Source organism: Scardinius erythrophthalmus (genome assembly GCF_964197995.2).
Source record: "Scardinius erythrophthalmus genome assembly, chromosome: 1".
NCBI classification, from domain to species: domain Eukaryota; kingdom Metazoa; phylum Chordata; class Actinopteri; order Cypriniformes; family Leuciscidae; genus Scardinius; species Scardinius erythrophthalmus.
The window spans coordinates 30,777,731-30,798,774 of record NC_138221.1 but is presented as its reverse complement, the minus strand read 5'-3'; the positions used below and the strand labels follow the sequence as shown (position 1 = coordinate 30,798,774).

General features: G+C 35.2%; 1 protein-coding gene across 1 annotated transcript; it reads left to right on the top strand.

Moving 5' to 3' along the window:
- Positions 1-656: 656 nt before the first annotated feature.
- On the top strand, positions 657-21,024 carry LOC308695834 (ecto-ADP-ribosyltransferase 4-like; the record flags this gene model as incomplete). Its single annotated transcript, XM_081374080.1, has 5 exons — positions 657-707; positions 784-1,485; positions 12,058-12,175; positions 19,514-19,572; positions 21,016-21,024. The coding sequence occupies 5 exons, from the start codon at positions 657-659 to the stop codon at positions 21,022-21,024; spliced, it is 939 nt and encodes a 312-aa protein (XP_081230206.1).
- Positions 21,025-21,044: the final 20 nt, after the last annotated feature.

Below are 21,044 nucleotides of genomic sequence, written 5' to 3'. Positions count from 1 at the left end.
AATCTGGACAAACAGTTTTACACTAAGTATACCAGTATACACTGCAGTGAGATAGCGTGGTACTAATATATTTGCCTAATATTAAAGTAATATATTTGCACTTGGTTCACAGAGGGAAAAAATTATGACATACATACATACATGTTTTTTTACAGTGTACTGTAATGCATCATTTCAATGCAATCTCTCACACACACACACAGACACACACACCCAGAAGACATGGACATGGATGATTTGCAATATACAAAAGCCACATTCCTCTTCTCTTAGTTTGAAGAGTCGTTGTCATCTGGCTGAGAGCGACAGACTTTTCTGATCTTCTCTCACTGTTGCTCCTGAAAAATAACGAAACGGGATCTGACAACAAGAAACAAGTTTTCTCAGGTAAGTTTGTGGTTAATGGTCAATATAACACTTCCATCAGTGAACATCACAGGTTTAAGTAATTATTCAAATAGTTTTACCATTTGAATAAATGTTAATTTTTTAACTGTTTATGTTGGTGAACAATTTTGATGTGTAAAACTATGCACATATTCTTATTGCAATGATAGATTTGGTATTTGTGAGCCGCTGTTGTGTTTATAGTTGTCTTTCATCATCTGTTCTTCACTAGATCTACTAGAACATCAGAGGGATTTGACTGAATCAAGATGCTGTTGATCATTGAAGCTCTTCTTCTCATTTTAGCTGCTCTAGGACAGGTAAGCTTGTGTTCTAGTATCAATATTACAGATATTAATACTGATGATGTGATCATTATGATTCCTGTTGCTGCAGGATCACAGAGCTGCTGTTGAAGGACAGATATTTCCATTGGATTTCGCACTGAATTCAGTTGATGATCAATATGACGGTTGTACTGTGAAAATGGCAGACCTGGTGAACACAACATATCTAGAGAAGGAAAAATCGACCTCAGCTGAATTTAAAAAGACTTGGCAAGAAGGTGAAGAGAAAGCCAGGAAAGCAGAGGATAACTTGCAACGAATTCACTCTGTCGCCATTCATGTGTACACTAACAAAGACTATAAAGTATATAGTAATTTCACTAGTGCCACACGTACTGACAAACAGAAATATAAAGAGGGGACATTCAAATGGTATTCACTTCACTTTCTGTTAACAGAAGCGATACAGATTCTGAAGAAAACACACAATAGATGCTATGTAACTTATCGTGGTACAAACGTTGAATTTGATGTTCATAGCAAAGAGGTTCGTTTGAGCTCATTTTCATCCTCCTCTCTTGATCGTAAAGTAATACAGGGTTTTGGAAATAAATCTTGTTTTGAAATCTACACTTGTGAGGGTGCTGATGTGATCAAATACTCAAAGTATCCTGATGAGAAAGAGGTCCTGATTCCTCCATATGAGAAGTTTAAAGTCACTGCTGTCAAGAACAGAACAGATCAGCCAGATCTCTGGTGTGAGACTGTGTTTGTGTTGAATAGCACTGGAACAAGAAGTGACCTGAACTGTGTATTGTTTAACAGTGGAAACCATGCTTCTTTCTTTAACGTTTTACTAATTTTGCAATTATTATTCCCACTAATCAGTTAAATTGACATGTTTCTCATTGTTACTGAACTTTGAAGTGCTTGTCATGCTTAAAAAGGGACAGTTTGATAAGATTTAGTAGTAATGGGAGAATTTTTTTAACTTAGAAATAATTGTTTTTCTCAATGTGTTGCTTCATTTCAAAGTATATATATTTTTTTTAATATTACACTGATTTGGTCTTGTTTCATGAACACTGCATATTTTGCATGATATGTTAGAAAATGCCTACACTGTAAAACCTTGCTGTAAAAAAAACCCCAGCAAAATTCTGACAGTAACAAACCATTTTCCATTAAAACAGTAATGCACCATTATAAAACAATGCATTCTGGGTATTTTTTTGATTTTCAAGAAAGTAGCCTACAGGAATATGTAAGAACTGATTTTCCTGCTAAGACAAAACTCACCCTGCAATAAAGCAGGTTAAAATCAGTTAATAAAGCAATAAAACGCACCCTGGACAGAAGATCGCAAAGAAAGTGCACAGGACATTGTCCTGTCCAAACTTTCCTTATCTCTGCATCCCCCTCTCCCTCCTCCCTTCCTCTCCCCCTGGGTCAAGTCACCAAAAGTTCACTAAGAATGTCTATGTATTAAAAAAATACCAAAAAATATTGGTACAACCCTTTTGTTCTGGTCTGGGTATTTAAGGGTAGGTGACAGAGCAGACTCTGGTAATCTGTAACCAGGAAAACCCCCATGCAGTGCTGTTTTAGTGTTTTCTCAAGTCTTACACTTGAAACACATTCACACACTGCATGTTTCTGTCAGGAATGCATTGCTTACTTTTAGAGTCATCTTTGAGTAATTGATGTCATGTATTTATTATTTCTGAATTGGCTTTTAATCACTTGTGTAAATGTCATGATACCTTTTTACCTGACAAATAAATGTTACATCTTGATTTATTCTTAAGTATTCTGAGATTATTCTTCCTAGTAGATTAATGTGCAGTCTGGTGTTTCCGCAAATCTCTGTCCAGGATAGATCAAACTGAAGGCACTAATGAATGGAGCATGGGGCACATAATTGAGGAGACCTTCCGATTTCTGACTATCACTGACTTAGCACGTTGCAAGCTCGCAACTATTAAAAAAAATAAATACACCTTTGTTATGAGTCAGCAGTGAGTGGCTGCTTAGGGTAAAATAGTTGCACTGCACCCTCTGACTATTTCAGAACTGTCTAGTTTGTGATCGTGAGCACACATTCGTTCTTGTTGAGAATTAACAGAGGTTTAGATGTTTATAGACACAGCTGCAAGTCTCATCTCTCTCTCATCCTTCACTGTCATCGCTTCTTGTTTTATCCTTCCGGAGTTCCTCCGTGAGACTTGAGACCGATGTGGCGCGCAGGTTACGCACATTCACACTTGCGCCACCGGCCTCCCTCCGTTCCCACAGCTCTCGGCCCCGCCTTGCTTGCCAAAACATGTTACAACATTATCCCTTAACATTCTTATAAAGTTTTTAACAGAAAGTTTCCCAGAGGGTACTCGACATGGACAACATCATGAACAGCATTACCAGCTTCACTTTCTGTTATACGTCTACAAGAGGTTAAGATGTTGATGTTTTACTAAAATGTTTGACTTGAAGTCACCATTATGGCAATCAGTGTGTACTTTAGTTGGACTCTCTTTAAAAGACACATTCTTAATGTTGAAAAAGCCAAGCAAAAATATAATTGGGAAGCAGTCTGACCTCATCCAGTGTCTGAACTTTGATCTTATGGGTGATGTGTTATTGATTTATTTTTTAATTATTATTATTTGATTTGTGACTCTGCAGCATAAGGTTCTGCAGTGTTTTATTCAGATAGTATCAAGCATTTTGAAAACACATTGTACACTAAACACTTTGAACATTATGTTGCATTATATGCTTCTATTAAACTCACTTAGACATCAAGAATCAGTGTATGAAACACAGATATATGGTAAATATAAAATAACCATAAATTCAAAGCTTATACACAGAATGAGATCAGAGAATCAGACATGTCCATAATTATTATGGCATCATCACAACAGCTCAAAACACTTGATAAACTTCCTCTTGACTTTTTCTTGTCATAATAAATATGTTTTATAACCTCATAGAGACAGCAGCCAGAGATAAAACAATGGTCAAGGGTCAAGAGACCAACTAAAGCAAATGCTGATCTCCATCATGGTGACTACAATTATATTCAATAAAACATCAACAAATAAATATCTGTTAATTATCAACAAGAACTTTTGTACATGTATGAAAGAAATAATGTTAAACTGGTTTGTAAACTGGTTTCACACTCAGTGTGGCTGGAAGTCAGTTGTAGTTGTGTTTCTTTTTTTCTGTTCTTGTTTCTCTGTCCTTCAGTGATTCTGCTTATCATTGTTCATCAGTGTCTGAATTCAGGTTCAACTTCTTTTTATTCAAGTGGACTATATTAGTGAACTAATGTAAGGAATAGTGAATGAGGGTATAGGGTGTGATTTGGAACACAGTCTCTGAGTGTCGATTTTGAGCGCTGTTAATTCACAGTATATTCCTGTAGGCTTTTCGAAAACAACAAATATAACCCAGAATGCATTGTTTTCTACAGGATATTACTGTTTTAATGATACTGTCAAAATTTGGCCTTTTTTTTACAGCAAGGGTTAACACTTTACTGAATCATTGACTGTCACTTAATAAGACTGAACTGATGCACAATGTGTTTGTGTTTCCTGCAGAAATCTGGAGTTAAAGATTAACAATTCCATGGTTACAATCTGCTCAACACAATATCGCTCTTGTTTTCTGCTGGTACTGGCACGACGGGCACGACTCTGTGCTGAGGTCTCTATGAATGGAGTGAATATTATCCATGATTCTCCCTCATATGACCAGCTGTGACGTTCACTTTCAAGAATACTTTTTCAAGAAGGTTGGTCCTGCTTGGTATATGATACTGTATATTTAGTTGCTTTTAAGTGCTGTTCTCCAAACTACTCTGATCTACCTATTAGTTTGCCGTATAGAAGTCATTTTAACTGCTAATATGCCAATGGTTTGTCCTCTATTTGAGGGGCCCAGTTGACAGGGAACATTCTCATAACTTTGGCTAACGTTCTGGCAAGGTTCTCTCAAAGTTATGAACAAACATACTTGAAAATGAAGTAATACATTCCAAAATGTATTAATACATTGTTTGTAGAAGGTTTTTAAAATGTTCCTCATAATGTTTGGAGAAAAATGTTCTTAGAACAACATTCTTGGAACATCCTTTAAACATTTAGAATGACAACTAACAAATAAGTTTGGGTGTGCTGCTTCTCTGACTTTCAAATGGTGACCTATTATTCACTTCACTTTCTGTGCTAAAATATTCTAAGTATCCTGATGTGAAATATGTGCTGATTCCTCCATATGAGATGTTCCTTGCTGATTCCATGCTGGTCCAGACTGATTTATGCTGGTCTACCTGGTGGGCCAGCATATTCATTAAGCTGGTTCACCAGCATGGTCTTGCTGGTTTGAGAGTGAGTAGACCAGCTGTCTGTATGCAAGCAGTGTTTTGGGGACAAGCATTGTATTTTTGCTTGCATATTTCTATATTCAACACAATAATGATGTAAAGGAAAAACGATATATAAGGTTAAAATATGATTTATTGAATTATATGATTTTAACTTTGTAATTTTATTTTGCTCCCTCGTCTGAAAGTAGAGCTGAAAATGTTAATTGTATTAGTTATGCTTACATTAAAGGGAGTATGATTTAACTTTTCTAATTAACCCATGTGATAATGAGCTGATGAATTGAATCAGGTGTGTTTGATTAGGGAGACAAAGAAAACGTGCAGTGTTGGGGGTCCTTCAGGAGCAGGGTTGAAGAACACAGCATTTAATATAAAACTGCAAACACCTAATGTGTAATAGTGAATCCGTTAAAAACATGACTTTAATAAAATCTTTGCAGATCGTATTTAGCGAACAATACCACAAATGCATTTGATAAAATACTTAGGAAGGATATTGTCACTGCATCAGCAACTACACAGTTACTGCTTTTAAATAAAGCAACAAAATCTTTGCAGATCGTATTTAGCGAACAATACCACACATGCATTTGATAAAATACTTAGGAAGGAGATTGTCACTGCATCAGCAACTACACAGTTACTGCTTTTAAATAAAGCAACAGGCAGCATAACATCAGTATTTCTCTGCGCATCTTTGACTAAAGCATAAATAAATTATTGCAGTCAAACTAAATCTAAAGTTAAAAATATAAGGGATCAAGAGCCCAACTAAAGCAGACACTGATATCCATAATGGTGACTTAAAATTAGTAATTTTCTTCTTCAGTGATTCTTCTTGTTAACATCAGGTGTCTTCAATAATGTTCAATCATCACTCAATTATCTCATTAACTTTAACACTGCTTCAGTGTTACTTATAACACTCCGAGAGTGTGGATTATATAAACACTGAGCAGTGTTAATTTAACACTGGGGATTTTGCTGTGTATAGGGGTTGCCACTCAGCGGTTGTGTTTGATACAACTTTGATCCAATACAACTCCTACTATATTGCAGTATGCAATGTGTTAGAAATTGTCTTAAATTGATTCAGTCATGGGCAGTGGCTCTACACAATGAAAACATGTTATCTCTACTGAAATAGGCCTACTAATTGTGTAAATGGTGGCCTCGTTGTTACTGCTGCAGACAGTCGGTCCGAACTGTGTAAAGACATCAACGAAATAGATTCTGCAGACTCCAGAATGTCTTTCAATGAGTTACTGATGACAATTTAAATGTAAATAGGTGTGATTCTGGAACACAATACAGAAATAAACATGAGTGAGTAAAGAATTTACACGGACATTTTACAGACACAATTAATATGCAAAAATCTATCTTCAAAGGTATGAATTAATAAATAAAACACCCAATTATGATTTCTAAGCAAATAAATAGAACAGTCATTTTAAGCTTATGCTCACAAGATGGCGCCCTTATAGCATTACTGGTAACTGAACACATTTGAGATAAGATAAACAGCTACTTCATAGTCACAAAATAACAAGCTAAACATCAGAGGTGGGTAATCCAGGGGTCAAAGAGTAGAAGTAGATGTAATGTCTTATTTTCTCTTCAGTTGATTTCATCTAAGGCTGTGGCTGAAATTACTCCATATTTAATATACACAGATTTTGTGGCTATGATAATGTCCTGTTCTGGTTTATTTCTTTGCTCTTGGCTGACATGTGGCATTGCTATGCAGAGGTGTAAAGTCCAGGTTCAGAAAGTAAAAGTCCTCCTCAGTATTTTATTCCAATCACCTGAATTTGCTAATTCAGACAGGAGACAGAACTAATTAGTGAAATCAGCTGACTGAGTTTATGGGTGGAATAAACATATGGCAGGACTTCTACTCTTTGGCCCCTGGACTTTCCACCTCTGATTTCAACATAATCATCATTTGATCTGAATCACTGATCTCATTTAGAGCCTAATCTCTGACTTAAATGTATACTTGGTCATTACAGCATCACAGTGATTCTACAGAATAAGATCCAGATTTTACAATATAATCCAAATGATTTCATGTATATGTGTGTGTGTGTGTGAAGAGGAAGAGGAAGAGAGAGAGGGAGAGGGAGAGGGAGAGGGAGAGGGAGAGATGACAATCTTAGAGAAATGACAATCTTCTTTTAAGGCACACACAGACATCACGATTCAGTGTATGAATCTCAACACTGGTGACAAAAAGAATATTCAATTAGGAAAAGGAAATTACTAAGACAATTCAGATCATAATTTATTCATACCGCAATGCATGATGGGAACCATGAATGAGTTTTGATTGGTGGCACCCAGAATGCACTGCAACATGCTTTATTATTGTAACCATTGTTGAGAATTACAGGCTGATTCTTGATGTCTGTGTGTCCAAATAAAACTCTTCTTTTTTATAGTCTTTTGATCAGAACAACTTTAAAAAATCTTTTTTATTATATTGAAAATGCTGAAAATAGTACACTGTAGAATCACAGGCTGTGATTTTTTTGATCAACAAGTTAAATCTACCTCTTTAATTGAGATTATGTCAAAACATAACCAACACCATCTGACCAACTTTTCTCTTGGTTCATCTGAGAGTTATAACTCAGATACAACAGCCAAACAAAATCTAATGTTATTAGTTTAAGGGTCAAGAGCACAACTAAATACAATACTGATCACAATAATGGTAACTTAAAAAAAGAGATTTTCTCCTTCAGTGATTCTGCTTGTTAACATCAGGTGTCTTCAAAGATGCTCAGTCATCACTCAATCAATCACTAAATTATCACATTAACTTTAACACTCTTGAGTCTGGAGCCAAATAAACTCCCCGGAGAGTTCATTTAACACTGGAGTTTTTGCTGTGTGAGTTCATGGTTGGAATAAACATATGGCAGGACTTTTACTTTCTGACCCGTGGACTTTCCACCTTTGCTTTGCAGTCAAAGTTTCCAGTGTTGGCACACAGCAAAATCTCCAGTGTTAAATTAACACTGCTCAGTGTTTATATGAGTCCACACTCAGAGTGTTATAAGTAACACTGAAGCAGTGTTAAAGTTAATGAGATAATTAAGTGATTGATTGATGATTCAGCATTATTGAAGACACCTGATGTTAACAAGCAGAATCACTGAAGGAGAAAAGTAATGTAAAATGGTCACCGTTATGGTGATCGGTGTTTGGTTTAGTTGGGCTCTTGACCCTTACTTTTTTAACTTCAAATTTTGTTTGGCTGCTGTATCTGAGTTATAACAGCCAGATGAACAAAGAGGAAAGGTGATCTGATGGTGTTGATTGTGTTTTAAAGGGATACTCCACTTTTTTTTGGAAATAGGCTCATTTTACAACACCCCCAGAGTTAAACAGTTGAGTTTTACCGTTTTTTAATCCATTCAGCTGATTTCCGGTTCTGGCGGTACCACTTTTAGCATAGCTTAGCATACATCATTGAAGTGGACAAGACCATTAGCATTTCTCTCAAAAAAAAAAATGACCAAAGAATTTCGATATTTTTCCTATTTAAAACTTGACTCTTCTGTAGTTACATCGTGCACTAAGACTGACGGAAAATGTAAAGTTGCGATTTTCTAGGTTGATTTGGCTAGGAACTATAGCCCACTCTCATTCCTGCGTAATAATCAAGAAACTTTACTGCCGTACCATGAGTGCAGCAGGCGTAATGATATGACACAGCGCCTGAAAATAGGCTACCTTCCATCAACATAACCAACGTGACAACCTGCTTGCACAGGGAGCGTTGGAAGTTACCGAGCTGGGGACTATTTTCAGGCGCTGCGTCATATCATTACGCCTGCTGCACTCATGGTACGGCAATAAAGTTTCTTGATTATTACGCAGAAATGAGAGTATAGTTCCTAGTCATATCAGCCTAGAAAATCGCAACTTTTCATTTTCCGTCGGTCTTAGTACACGATGTAACTACAGAAGAGTCATGTTTTAAATAGGACAAATATCGAAACTCTTTGGTCATTTTTTTTGGGAGAGAAATGCTAATGGTCTTGTCCACTTCAATGATGTATGCTAAACTATGCTAAAAGTGGTACCGCCAGAACCGGAGATCGGCTGAATGGATTAAAAAACGGTAAAACTCAACTGTTTAACTCTGGGGGAGTTGTAAAATGAGCCTATTTCCAAAAAAAGTGGAGTATCTCTTTAACATAAACATTAGTTGGCCTGAATCACTGAACTCATTGAGAGCAAAATTTCTCAGTAAAGTTTACCCTTATGGATTATAGCAGCACTGTCCTTGTAGAGCATGCCATTTTTAGCCTTTTCAATGAAATCCAAATGATCAAATTAACTACAAAAAAAAAAAAAAAAAAACATTTTTAAATAGTATTTTAGGTAGGCACACACAGACATCAAGAATTAGCGTATGAATCTCAACAATGGTGACAAACAGATCAGCTCTGAACATAAGCTCATTATTTATTCATGCAGCAATGCATGATGGGAGCCTTGAATGAGTTTTGATTGGTGGCACCCAGAATGCACTGTAACATGTTTTATAATTGTCACTATTGTTGAGATTCACAGGCTGATGCTTGATGTCTCTGTTAAAAAAAAACAAGAAAAAAAAAGATTTTTTTTTTTTTCGGACGTGAACATCTTTTAAGAAATTATTTGATTACATTGTAAAAGTTAAAAATATTATGCTTTTCAAAGACAGTGCTCCTATAATTAATAAAGTAAATCTAACTCAGAAATTGGGCTCTATATGAGTTCAATGATTCAGGTAAAATGATTGTGAAATAATGATTATTTTAAAACACAACCAACACAATCAGACCACTTTTTCTCTTTGTTCATATGGCTGTTATAATTCAGGTACAGCAGCCAAACTAAATCTAAAGTTAATGACTTAAGGGTCAACGGCCCAACTAAAGCAAACACTGATCACCATAATGGTAACAAACCAATGACGGTTTTCTCCTTTAGTGATTCTGCTTGTTAATATCAGGTGTCTTCAATAATGCTCAATCACTCAATTAACCACTTAATTATCTCATTAACTTTAAAGGCGGGCATGACTGTGCAATTTCCATCCGATTTTGAGCCAAATTCTGACTCGTGCGACTCTTTTTTCAGGTCGGACAGATTTTCAGCTTTGTCGTGCGTTGTTTGTTGTTGTCGTTTGTCGTGCAGTGTTCAGGAAAAAACAAGAGTCGATGAACCTTTCCCGACCGGCAATCGAACAAATTTCTGACATGTTAGAAATTTTGGTCACTCTTTGTGACTATATCGCACAAGGGAGATCTTTAAGTTCTGTAGTTCAAACTAGCTACAAATTATTGTGCTTTATAAACACACAATTATAGCAACCAGAGAAAATTTTATGTTAAAAAGTCAAGGGTCAAGAGCACAACTAAAGCAAACGCTAACCACCATTGTGACTTTAAAATGCAAAATATGATTTCTTTAAACCGGAAATTAAATAATGTAAATCTGGTTAGTTTTAAGTGAAGCTGGTAATAAGTGTACAGCCATGCATTTCACCTTTTTGTTTGGTTTATTCCAACCAAAATTCAACAGTGTCCAACGTTGGAGCTGGACGTAAAACAAACATTGGATTTAATCATCAACCCGACTTTCATTTTCAACCAAAATCCAACGTCTGACCGACATTGTAGTCTATATCCTGTGCTTGCTGGGATTAACATCATGAGTAAAGAGCCTGAAGGGAAACAAAGGCTTCCTTATTTAAGAATATGCTTTAGTGCAGTTTCACATCCTGATGCAAGATTCTCTGAAAACCTTTTACTTAGGGTAACGATACGTCCTCTTTTTCCCAGACATGTCCTCTTTTTGAACCTAAAAAATGCCTCCAGCTGGGATTTCTAGATCACCCAAAATGTCTGTGATTCAGCTTTTGCTTTCTACAGTCGCCATTCCATATGTTTACATGCACGACTTTTGTTTCAATCGGACTGAATTCATTCTGATTGATGAAGCTGAATGTAGTGTTTACATGAGCGCTAAACAAGTGATCGGGTTGATGTGTGTTTTTGCATTGCTTTAGGTCCCGCCTTCTCGCACACCACCATTGGTCGGTCGGTCATGTATGTAACACAAACATTGGTCAAACTACATGTTGTAACAAAAAAGCAAGCTTCCTTATTTTATGGTTTAAATACTGCTGTTGTGGCCTGAGTGGATGACTTTTCTGATCTTCTCTCATCAATGTTCCTGAGCAACTGAAGAACCTTAAAAAAAATTACCATATTCCAAGGTAATTTACATTTACATTTAAATTTTACATTTAATCATTAAGCAGACACTTTTATCCAAATCGACTTACACATGAGAAGAGCAATATAAGCAATCAAACTAACAGTAGGACATTCAGTCTCAGTTTCAGTACATGTAGCAATGTTATATATATATATATGAAGGACAGATATATCCATTGGATATGGCTCTGAATTCAGTTGATGATCAATATATGGCCTGTAGAAAAAAAAAGGTGAGGAATAAATATCTAAAGAAGGAAATCAATAACTCAGCTGAATAAAAAAAAAAAGGTTTGTCAAGAAGGTGAAAAGAATGCCAGAGCGCCAGAAGATAAATTGACAAAGAATCATTCTATTGCCTTGTATGTGTACACTAACCTTAATTCATAGCAATTTTGATATGACTGTTTATAATGGTAAACAAAACTACAGAAACCAGACATTCAATTTATATTCACTTCAATTTTTGTTAACAGATGCAATACAGATATTGACTAAAAAACAAAAGAAATGCAAGTCAACATATCGTGGTACAAAAGCTGAATTTTATAAGAACGTCACAGTCACAGAGGTTCGTTTCAGCTCATTTGCTTCATCCTCTCTTGATTGTAAAGTAGCACAGGGTTTTGGAACTAAGTCTTGTTTTGAAATCAAAACTTGCAACGGTGTTAATGTGATCAAATATTCTAAGTATCCTGAACAGAAAGAGGTGCTGATTCCTCCAAATGAGACGTTTAAAGTCACTGCTGTCAAGACAAGAAAAGACCAGAAAAATCTCTGGTGTGAGACTGTGTACAAGTTGGAAAGCTCTGGAAAAAGAAGTGACCTAAATTGTTCAGTGGCTTTCGAGAAATCAGTTAAATTGAAATGCAGTTGCTCAAAGGGCCGTTGCACAGTGCATACACAGCAAAAACTCCAGTGTTAAATTAACACTCCTGGGAGTGTATATGAGTCCACACTCAAGAGTGTAAAGTGTTAAAATATGAGTGTTAAATTAACACTCAAGAGTGTTAAAGTTAATGAGCTAATTAAGTGATTAATTTAGTAATGATTGATCATTATTGAAGACACCTGATGTTAACAAGCAGAATCACTGAAGGAGAAAATCACAAATTGTAAGCCACCGTTATGGTGATGGGTGTTTGCTTTAGTCGGGCTCTTGACACTTATACATTTACTTTTGATTTTGTTTGGCTTATGTATCTTATAACTGCCCGATGAACAAAGAGAAAAAGTGATCTGCTGGTGTTGGTTATATTATGACAATCATCATTTGAACTTGATCACTTAACTCATTAAGATCCTTATTTCTGACTTAGATTTATGTTGTTGATTACAGCATAACTGTGAATCTGCATAAATATCCAGAATTTTAGATATAATACAAAGGATTTCTTAAAAGTTGTTTAAAAAAAAATCTTTCTTTTAGGCACACACAGACGTCAAGATTCAGTCTATGCATCTCAACAATGGTGACGAGCAGAATATTTAATTAGGAAAAGTAAATTACACAGACAATTCAGATCATAATTTATTCATACCGCAATGCATGATGGGAGCCATTAATGAGTTGTGATTGGTGGCAGCGACTGCAACATGCTTTATTATTGTCACCATTGTTGAGATTCACAGGCTGATTATTGATGTCTGTGTTTCTAAATAAATTCATTTGAAAGTCTTTTGATCAGAACAATGGTTATGAAATATTTTTGGATTATATGAAAAATACTGAAAATCATGTGCTGTAGAATCACAGAGCTGCTGTAACTAACAAGTTAAACCATCTCAATAAGTTTTGTTTTACAGATCACAACATGATTATGTCAAAACATAACCAACACCATCAGATCACATTGTCTCTTTGTTCATCTGACTGTTATAAATCAATAACAGCAGACAAGCAAAATTTAAAGTAAACATATAAGTGTCAAGAGCCCGACTAAAGCAAACACCCATCACCTTAATGGTAACTTACAATTAGTGATTTCCTCCTTCAGTGATTCTGCTTGTTAACATCAGGTGTCTTCAATAATGCTCAATCATCACTAAATTAATCACTTAATTATCTCATTAACTTTAACACTCTTGAGTGTTAATTTAACACTCATATTTTAACACTTCACACTTTTGAGTGTGGACTCATATACACTCCCAGGAGTGTTAATTTAACACTGGAGTTTTTGCTGTGTAGAATATCACGGTAAAACTACTTTGAAACTACAATCTGTATTGTATAAATAAATATATAAAAGTACTATATACATAAAGGTGACAATAATGTATCCAAGCATTCAGTATGAGGGCTTTTTCTATTGAGCGAACTCAATCCCACTGAAGGAGAAATTCACATTAGGCAGAAAATTGGTCAGGACGGCACTGCCATTACTTTTTGTATTCCCTGTTATTTGATCCCATGATCTTGGCATTACTAAAGCCTTGCTGTACTGCTTGAACTAAAGTAATACTTCAAAATGTATGCTGAGTGCTTTGAATTTGCATCCTTACATTGTTTACTTCACTTCCACACTTTATTACCCACATTTTTTATTTTATTCTTCGAAAATAATTAGATTATGTAATTGTGACATAAATGATTTAAAGATCTGTATTGATTTTTCTATTACTGTAATCTTATGTTGTGTGCTGTATTGTCTTCACAAGTAAGTTAGTTAGATAAAAGCGAATGACAATGTTGTGAAGCAGTTTCTATTGCTTTTGCTTTGCTTGAATAACAGATGTTGAATCTGTGCTAGTCAGATGAAGATTATTCAATAAACACAATAAATGCTCATTTTTATTATAACTTGGTCTATAATATTTGGGCAACTTTTGTGAATCCTAAACGATTCTTTTTTATCCTATAGGCACACCTCTTTTTATCCTTGGTAAAATTTATTTACTGTAGTTGTTAAAAAATGAATTAAGCATGACAATGAACAAACAACACAACAAAGTCAGCAAAAACAATATCAATAAACAAAGCAATAAACACATATCATATCCTTTAGAGTTGGTTTACAGTATTAGAGGTCATTCACCAAAGTTGCATTGACATATATTGTATCTGTACGTTTTCTTATTATTCTTCTGCTCTCTTTGCCACTGACAGGCAGAACTTTACGTTGACATGTAATGAAATTTGGCAGTTATAAGGGCAGTTTCTGAAAAATAATTTGACCAAATTTATCAGTCGCTCAAACCCACTAGCCTAGCGCCACCAACAGTTCATATTTTATTTAGTTTTTAGCTAACAATTTTTTTGAATAAACGGTCTGACCACATTTAACCCTAAATAAACACTGAGAAATACAGAGAAAGCAGCAGCTAAGTTTACTTAGATATTTACAGTATCCTATTCATAAATACAAAACTATTTACTTGGAATTGATGGCTAGCCTTGCTTGATATTGTTTTTTGAATGTGAAGGTCTGAAACCACTGAGACAAAAACACATTTTCAGAGAGAATTAAAAAGTGGAACTTTTTCCTAAAGGGGCAGCGAGGATGTTCAGTACTCTTGGTTTATTCATTATATACTCAGTGTTAATACTGTTATTTTATGCTTTTATGGATTACAGAGGCATGGGGGTGTCAAGTAAAATGAAAAGGAGAATTCTTGAGATTGCTCTGCAGCATGTTCAATGTTCTCATTGTCCTGGAAGAGGAGGTTGTGTTGGAAAATGTGGGAGACTTTACAGATGTATTCATTGTCCGTTTTGTCTTGTTGTATTCACTAAACTTGGAGAACAATAAGGAGTAAATATATACATATATATATATATATATATAGAGAGAGAGAGAGAGAGAGAGAGAGAGAGAGTGAGAGAGAGAGAGAGAGAGAGAGAGAGAGAGCGAGAGCACCAGAAGACTACAAAATCTCAGGGCCAAGTTATTCCAAATGTAAGTAAATTTTTTATAAGAAATGTGAGTTTCCACTTTTGAGGGAAATTTATTAATGTGGTTTTATATATAATGTTTAAAGTGTAAGGTGAAGTTGAATGAACTTACAGTTTTGTAAGAAGGATACAATTCAATTGCAAAGCTATAATTCAATTTTAAAAATGTGCAGAGACCTTGAATTTGTATGTAAAAAAAAGTGTTTTTATTTTTTAAATAAGGTATTTTCAACAAATATGAATAAAGTTAACAAAGTGACGTGATAATAAAGAACATGTTGAATTGAAATTTTGGCTTTTATGCATTACCATTTTTAATACTTTTTTTTACAGTGCAGACTTTTGCCAACATAAATTCTTTGATTAGGTAAAACATGTGTGATTATTATTATTTTTATATACATTGTAAAACATTATTTTCATGATTTGTTAACACAACTTTTTTTTTCTTTGTCAAACTTAGATAATTCGGGCCATATTTTAAGGATCTAAGTGCATGGTCTAAAGCGCATGACGCAAATGCACAACGGGAAAAATGGTCAGCGCTCCTGGCGCATGGTCTAAAAGGGTTGTCTCTATTCTCTTAATGAGAAATGGGTGTGTTTTTGGCGTAACATGCAATAAACCGGTCAGAGTCTCATCTCCCATTTCCTTTAAAAGCCAGTTGTGCTCGCACCATGGCGGATTTGCTATTTACATGAAGGAATTTGCAAGTGAAAAAACTGTACGCTTCTCTAGCGAGCAAACGGACCATCTACGGGACAAAGTGTACGCGCATCGTGGACCCGCCTATAGGCGCACATTACTAATGCACTCTTTAAATAACAAAAAAATACTGCGACCAATTTTTGTTGGTCAATGGCACAGTCTATTTCAGTTGCCTCAAAATAGCAACTCAACTCAACTCAACTCAACTTTTATTTATAAAGCACTTTCAAAACCATTAGAATGGACCAAAGTGCTGTCCATAAGTAGTAAATAACTCTAAAATACATAGAAACATAAAATAACATCAAAACATGACACAAAGAAAATCAAACAACAAATCACTCAGTTCTCAGACCTAATCAAACGCCAAAAGCTTGATCAAATAAATAAGTCTTCAAGTCCTTTTTAAATATATCCATGCTTGACGAGGATTTCAAAGATAATGGCAACGCATTCCAAAGTGTAGGAGCCACAACAGGAAAGGCACGATCTCCACTACGCCTCAAGAGAGACCGTGGGACGGTTAGGAGCATGTTATGAGAGGAGCATAGGTGAGGTTGAGACTGACAAGGGATTAACATGTCCTTTATATACTCATGGAATGCTTTAAAAACAAACCTTGTATTGTATTCTGTATTTAACAGTGAAGTGTTATGTGATTCCATTTTCTGGTATTTCTTAAGAATCTCGCTAAAGCATTTTGGACACACTGAAGACGAGTAACCAGTGATTCACTTATGCCTAGAGCATTACAGTAGTCTAACCGGGTTGAAACAAAGGCATGCAAAACAATCTCCAATTCCTTGGAGACAATTTTCTTAACTGAAAAAAAGATGATTTCACAACGCTGTTAACTTGACGACCAAAGCGTATTTCAGAATCGAAAAATACTCCAAGGTTCTTCACATAACTATGCATATTGTTGGACAATATAATTTCCAGCCAGACCATTCCCAAGCTCTTTGTTCCCAAACATAAAAAAATCACTCTTATCACACTCCAAAGGAAATTACAGTTGTAAATCATATTAACGCAATATAATAATGCACCTGAACACACCTCGTTTTCAGACCAGCATGGCGCACAGATGAGCGCATATACATTTGCTATTTAAACAACGTGGCACAGGACGTGAAAATGATCACTGTGTCGGGCTGAAACTAGCAAAAAACACTTGTGAGCCTGGCGCTGTGTGTATGATAGGGCCCAATGAATGAATAATGGAGTGGACCTCATACAGGTCGATGTGAAGCCCTTAATCACACCTCTGCAGTGTGATTATAGCATCATCTAATGGTCACTGTCTGAAATTCAAATTTAACTTTACCCTAAAATCCAACAGTGATTTTAACTAACACTTTTTAATTAACTTTACTTTATGTCTTAATTTTACTTAATGTCTTAACTTAATTGTAAAAATCTAGTAATCTGTACTATTCACATACTATGTTTTATTTACTAAGAAAACCCAAGTTAAGATTAATTGATTGGTTTGAGTGTGTTTTTTGAGGCGGGGAAAATCTTAATGGACTTTTCACTCATTTCCTCCACTTCTGCAGTTATTTTTCTCTGTTTGCATTTACTCATTTCCCAAAGTCATCTTGAATGTTGAAATCATCACCATATCACCATAACGGTGGCTTACAATTTGTGATTTTCTCCTTCAGTGATTCTGCTTGTTATCATCAGGTGTCTTCAATAATGCTCAATCATCACTAAATTAATCACTTAATTATCTCATTAACTTTAACACTCTTGAGTGTTAATTTAACACTAATATTTTAACACTTTACACTCTTGAGTGTGGACTCATATACACTCCCAGGAGTGTTAATTTAACACTGGAGTTTTTGCTGTGTACTGTATGCACAGGCTTTAAGTATAGGCTATGTTGGCTATGATGACTAAATGGCAAATGCTAGACCTCTCTCTCAGGTCAGGTCCCACATGTCAGTCAGACATCAAATAAATAAAATATGAGCCTTTATTCATAGTGTTCAGTACTTATTCAAACAACAAGATCTTTGTTTACCCTTGCAAAACTTTGTTCAGCTGCTGTCTTTTGTGCGGCTGCTGCGGAACTTCAGTTCATTCAGTCAAGATAGAGGGGGCTGAGTTATCAGGTTTACTGACAGTTTGAGGATCTAACAAGTTTACACAAGCTCTTTTTAATAACTTTCATTGGCTAAATATTTGTAAAACAGACAGACGTAAAGGGTGCCCAATAGTATTGATTTATTGAAAAAAAAATTCTGTTTTGATACGGTTGCAAACCTGTCCCATGTGAAGCCACATGAGATACAGCATCAAAGTCACACTTCAGCTATTATGTCTCAGAACACACACATACGCGCACACACGTAACACATATGTTGGGTTTCCATATGGTATGGGGACATTCCATAGATATAATGATTTTTATACCGTACAAACTGTATGTTCTATCCCCTAACCCCAGCACAAACTTTCTAGATTTTTATATAATTTAGTATGATTTATAGGCTGTTTCCTTCAAGGGGACCAAAATATGTCTCCACAAAGTAGGGAATAAACCAAACACACACACACACACACACACACACACACTCTCTCACACACACACACACACACACACACACACACACACACACACACACACGTGAGAAACTGACTTTTTTGCCTAATGTTCTTTGCACACTCTTCATACAGGTCATCAAACATGTTACATCTTTTCAAGAAAGTTAAAAGAATGCCAAGATATCAACTAAATCTTACAGTAAATAATTCAGTCACCATTTATGTACTGATATTAAAGTCTATGGTGATTAAAAAAAAAGTAAAAAATAAAATAAAAAATAAAATAAATAAATAAATAAATTTGCATATACATGGTATTCAACTAACTTTTTGTTAACAGAACACAGAAGTGATACAGATTCAGAAGAAAACAAAATGAATGCTGTCAACTTACTGTGGTAGTAAACTTGAATTAGCGTTTTGAACAAGGAGGTTGGTTTAGGTTCTGTTACATAATTCAGGTTTTTTGGAACTGTATCCTGTTATGAAATCTGCAGTTGTATAGGTTTTGATGTATGTTATCTTTTTGCATCACATTCCTGAACAATTTCACAGTTTGCATATAGATAGCTATCTTGCCAGGCAGGTTTTCTGACCTTAGGAGATTCCTTGGAGTTGGGCAGAGATCAGATAAGCTAAACTAGATGCATTATATGATGACAGAGATTATTTGCGTATAAATACATGGTGCTGTGTTGTTGTATCATTGCGGTCTGGCTGTGAGCAAATGACTTTTCTGTTCTTCGCTCCTGAAAAATAACGAAAAGAAAACAGTATCTGACAAAAAGAGACAACAGTATTTTCAGGTAAGTTTTGGGTTAAAGTAAAAGGTCAAAATATCAGTGAACATCACAGGCTTAAGTGATTATTTTAAACAGTTCTGCCATTTCCATGAATTTAAAACTGTCTTATGTTGCTGAACACAGTTTAATTGTGCATTGTATTGCAGTGATAGATTTACTATTTGTGAGACACTGTTGTGTTTCTGTTTGTCTTTCAGCATCTGTTCTTCACGAAATCACGAAACGGGATCTGACAACAAGAAACAAGTTTTCTCAGGTAAGTTTGTGGTTAATGGTCAATATATGTTGGTGAACAGTTTTGATGTGTAAAACTACACAGCAAAAACTCCAGTGTTAAATTAACACTCCTGGGAGTGTATATGAGTCCACACTCAAGAGTGTAAAGTGTTAAAATATGAGTGTTAAATTAACACTCAAGAGTGTTAAAGTTAATGAGCTAATTAAGTGATTAATTTAGTAATGATTGATCATTATTGAAGACACCTGATGTTAACAAGCCGAATCACTGAAGGAGAAAATCACAAATTGTAAGCCACCGTTATGGTGATGGGTGTTTGCTTTAGTCGGGCTCTTGACCCTTATATGTTTACTTTAGATTTTATTTGGCTGTTGTATCTTATAACTGCCTGATGAACAAAGAGAAAAAGGGATTTGATGGTGTTGGTTATATTATGACAATCATCATTTGAAATTGATCACTGAACTCATTAAGATCCTTATTTCTGACTTAGATTTATGTTGTTGATTACAGCATAACTGTGAATCTGCATAAATATCCAGAATTTTAGATATAATACAAAGGATTTCTTAAAAGTTGTTTTGAAAACAAACAAAAATCTTTCTTTTAGGCACACACAGACGTCAAGGATTCAGTCTATGCATCTCAACAATGGTGACGAGCAGAATATTCAATTAGGAAAAGTAAATTACACAGACAATTCAGATCATAATTTATTCATACCGCAATGCATGATGGGAGCCATTAATGAGTTGTGATTGGTGGCAGCCACTGCAACATGCTTTATTATTGTCACCATTGTTGAGATTCACAGGCTGATTATTGATGTCTGTGTTTCTAAATAAATTCATTTGAAAGTCTTTTGATCAGAACAATGGTTAAGAAATATTTTTGGATTATATGAAAAATACTGAAAATCATGTGCTGTAGAATCACAGAGCTGCTGTAATTAACAATTTAAGCCATCTCAATAAGTTTTGTTTTACGGATCACAACATGATTATGTCAAAACATAACCAACACCATCAGATCACATTGTCACTTTGTTCATCTGACTGTTATAAATCAATAACAGCAGACAAGCAAAATTTAAAGTAAACATATAAGTGTCAAGAGCCCAACTAAAGCAAACACCCATCACCTTAATGGTAACTTACAAATAGTGATTTTCCTCCTTCAGTGATTCTGCTTGTTAACATCAGGTGTCTTCAATAATGCTCAATCATCACTAAACTAATCACCTAATTATCTCATTAACTTTAACACTCTTGAGTGTTAATTTAACACTCATATTTTAACACTTTACACTTTTGAGTGTGGACTCATATACACTCCCAGGAGTGTTAATTTAACACTGGAGTTTTTGCTGTGTATGCACATATTCTTAATGCAATGATAGATTTGGTATTTGTTAGCCACTGTTGTGTTTATAGTTGTCTTTCATCATCTGTTCTTCACTAGATCTACTAGATCATCTGAGGGATTTGACT